The 1,084-nt window shown below is 62.9% G+C and overlaps 1 protein-coding gene across 1 annotated transcript in view; it reads right to left on the bottom strand.

Annotated features, from left to right (window-relative positions):
• Positions 1-3: 3 nt before the first annotated feature.
• Positions 4-1,084, bottom strand: part of CDH1 (cadherin 1, type 1, E-cadherin (epithelial)) — a gene marked incomplete at both ends in the record, with an annotated part of 4,475 nt that continues 3,394 nt past the window's right edge. The window contains 4 exons of the mRNA XM_010016584.1: positions 4-210; positions 341-484; positions 607-737; positions 824-1,045. Coding sequence (XP_010014886.1) covers positions 4-210; positions 341-484; positions 607-737; positions 824-1,045 — 704 coding nt within the window. The remainder of the gene's footprint in view (positions 211-340; positions 485-606; positions 738-823; positions 1,046-1,084) is intronic.

Raw genomic sequence — 1,084 nt, forward strand, 5'->3', positions numbered from 1 at the left:
GTCATCCTCCTCCCCACCGCCGTACAGGTCTGCCAGCTTCTTGAAGCGGCTGCCCCACTCGTTGAGGTAGTCGTAGTCCTGGTCGTGGTCGGAGGAGGAGGAGTTGAGGGAGCTGAGGGAGGTGGCCTCTGAGCCACTGCCCTCGTAGTCGAACACCAGCAGGGAGTCGTAAGGGGGGGCCGTGGGGTCTGTGTCGGCTGCCTTCAGGTTCTGGGTGAGGAGGGAAGAGGGGTCAGTGCCTGTGTCCCCTGGGCTGGGGGATGCCCTCATGGTGCTGGCATGGATCAGGGGCTTCACTCTCCCAGTCCTGCCTGGAGCACCGCCTGGGGCCAGGGCTCACCTCATCGATGAAATTCCCAATCTCATCAGGGTTGGCAGGACGGGGCCGGTACTGAGGGGCAGCCATCAGCGGGGGTGCCACGTCGTTGCGGATCACCTCAGGGCGGGCGTCCAGGCCGCGGTGAAGCTGACTCAGGTCATAGTCCTGTGTGGGGATGGAGCAGGGAGGACATGAGGAGACAATGCTCAAGGGATGCCACGGGGACCACTATGGGAAGGACCAAAGGGAGCTGACAGGCAGGGTCTGGCCCAGCACAGTCAGCCCACCTGGTCCTCCTCTCCACCACCCTCCTCGTCGTAGTGGTAGACATTGTCCCGCATGTCATCCTCAGGCGGGAGCAGCGGCTCCTTAAACCCCTTCCTCCTCCTGGCGAAGAGCGGCAGCAGCAGCAGCAGGACTGCGAGCACAGGGCACCACGTCAGGGTGGCAGGGTGAGTGTGACCCGTTCCCATCCCCATCCTGTCCCTATCCTGTAGTACTCACTGAGCAGTGCCAGGATTCCCCCCAAGATGCCCAGGATGGCGGGGACACCCAGCCCACTGGCGATGAATGCTCGCCGCTCGCAGTTCTTGGCTGGCCCTTCACAGTCACAGACCTGAGCTTTGACCTGTGTCACCTGCGACTTGCTTTGGCCATCCGTCAGCTTCAGGTAGATGCTGTACTCCCCCGGCTCCAGCTCCTTCACCAGCTTCAGCAGCAGCTGGTCTGGCAGCCAAGAGAGCAGATGGGCTCAGAGAGGCATCC

This window comes from Nestor notabilis, unplaced genomic scaffold, assembly GCF_000696875.1.
Source record: "Nestor notabilis isolate BGI_N333 unplaced genomic scaffold, ASM69687v1 scaffold26976, whole genome shotgun sequence".
Taxonomy (NCBI): Eukaryota; Metazoa; Chordata; class Aves; order Psittaciformes; family Psittacidae; genus Nestor; species Nestor notabilis.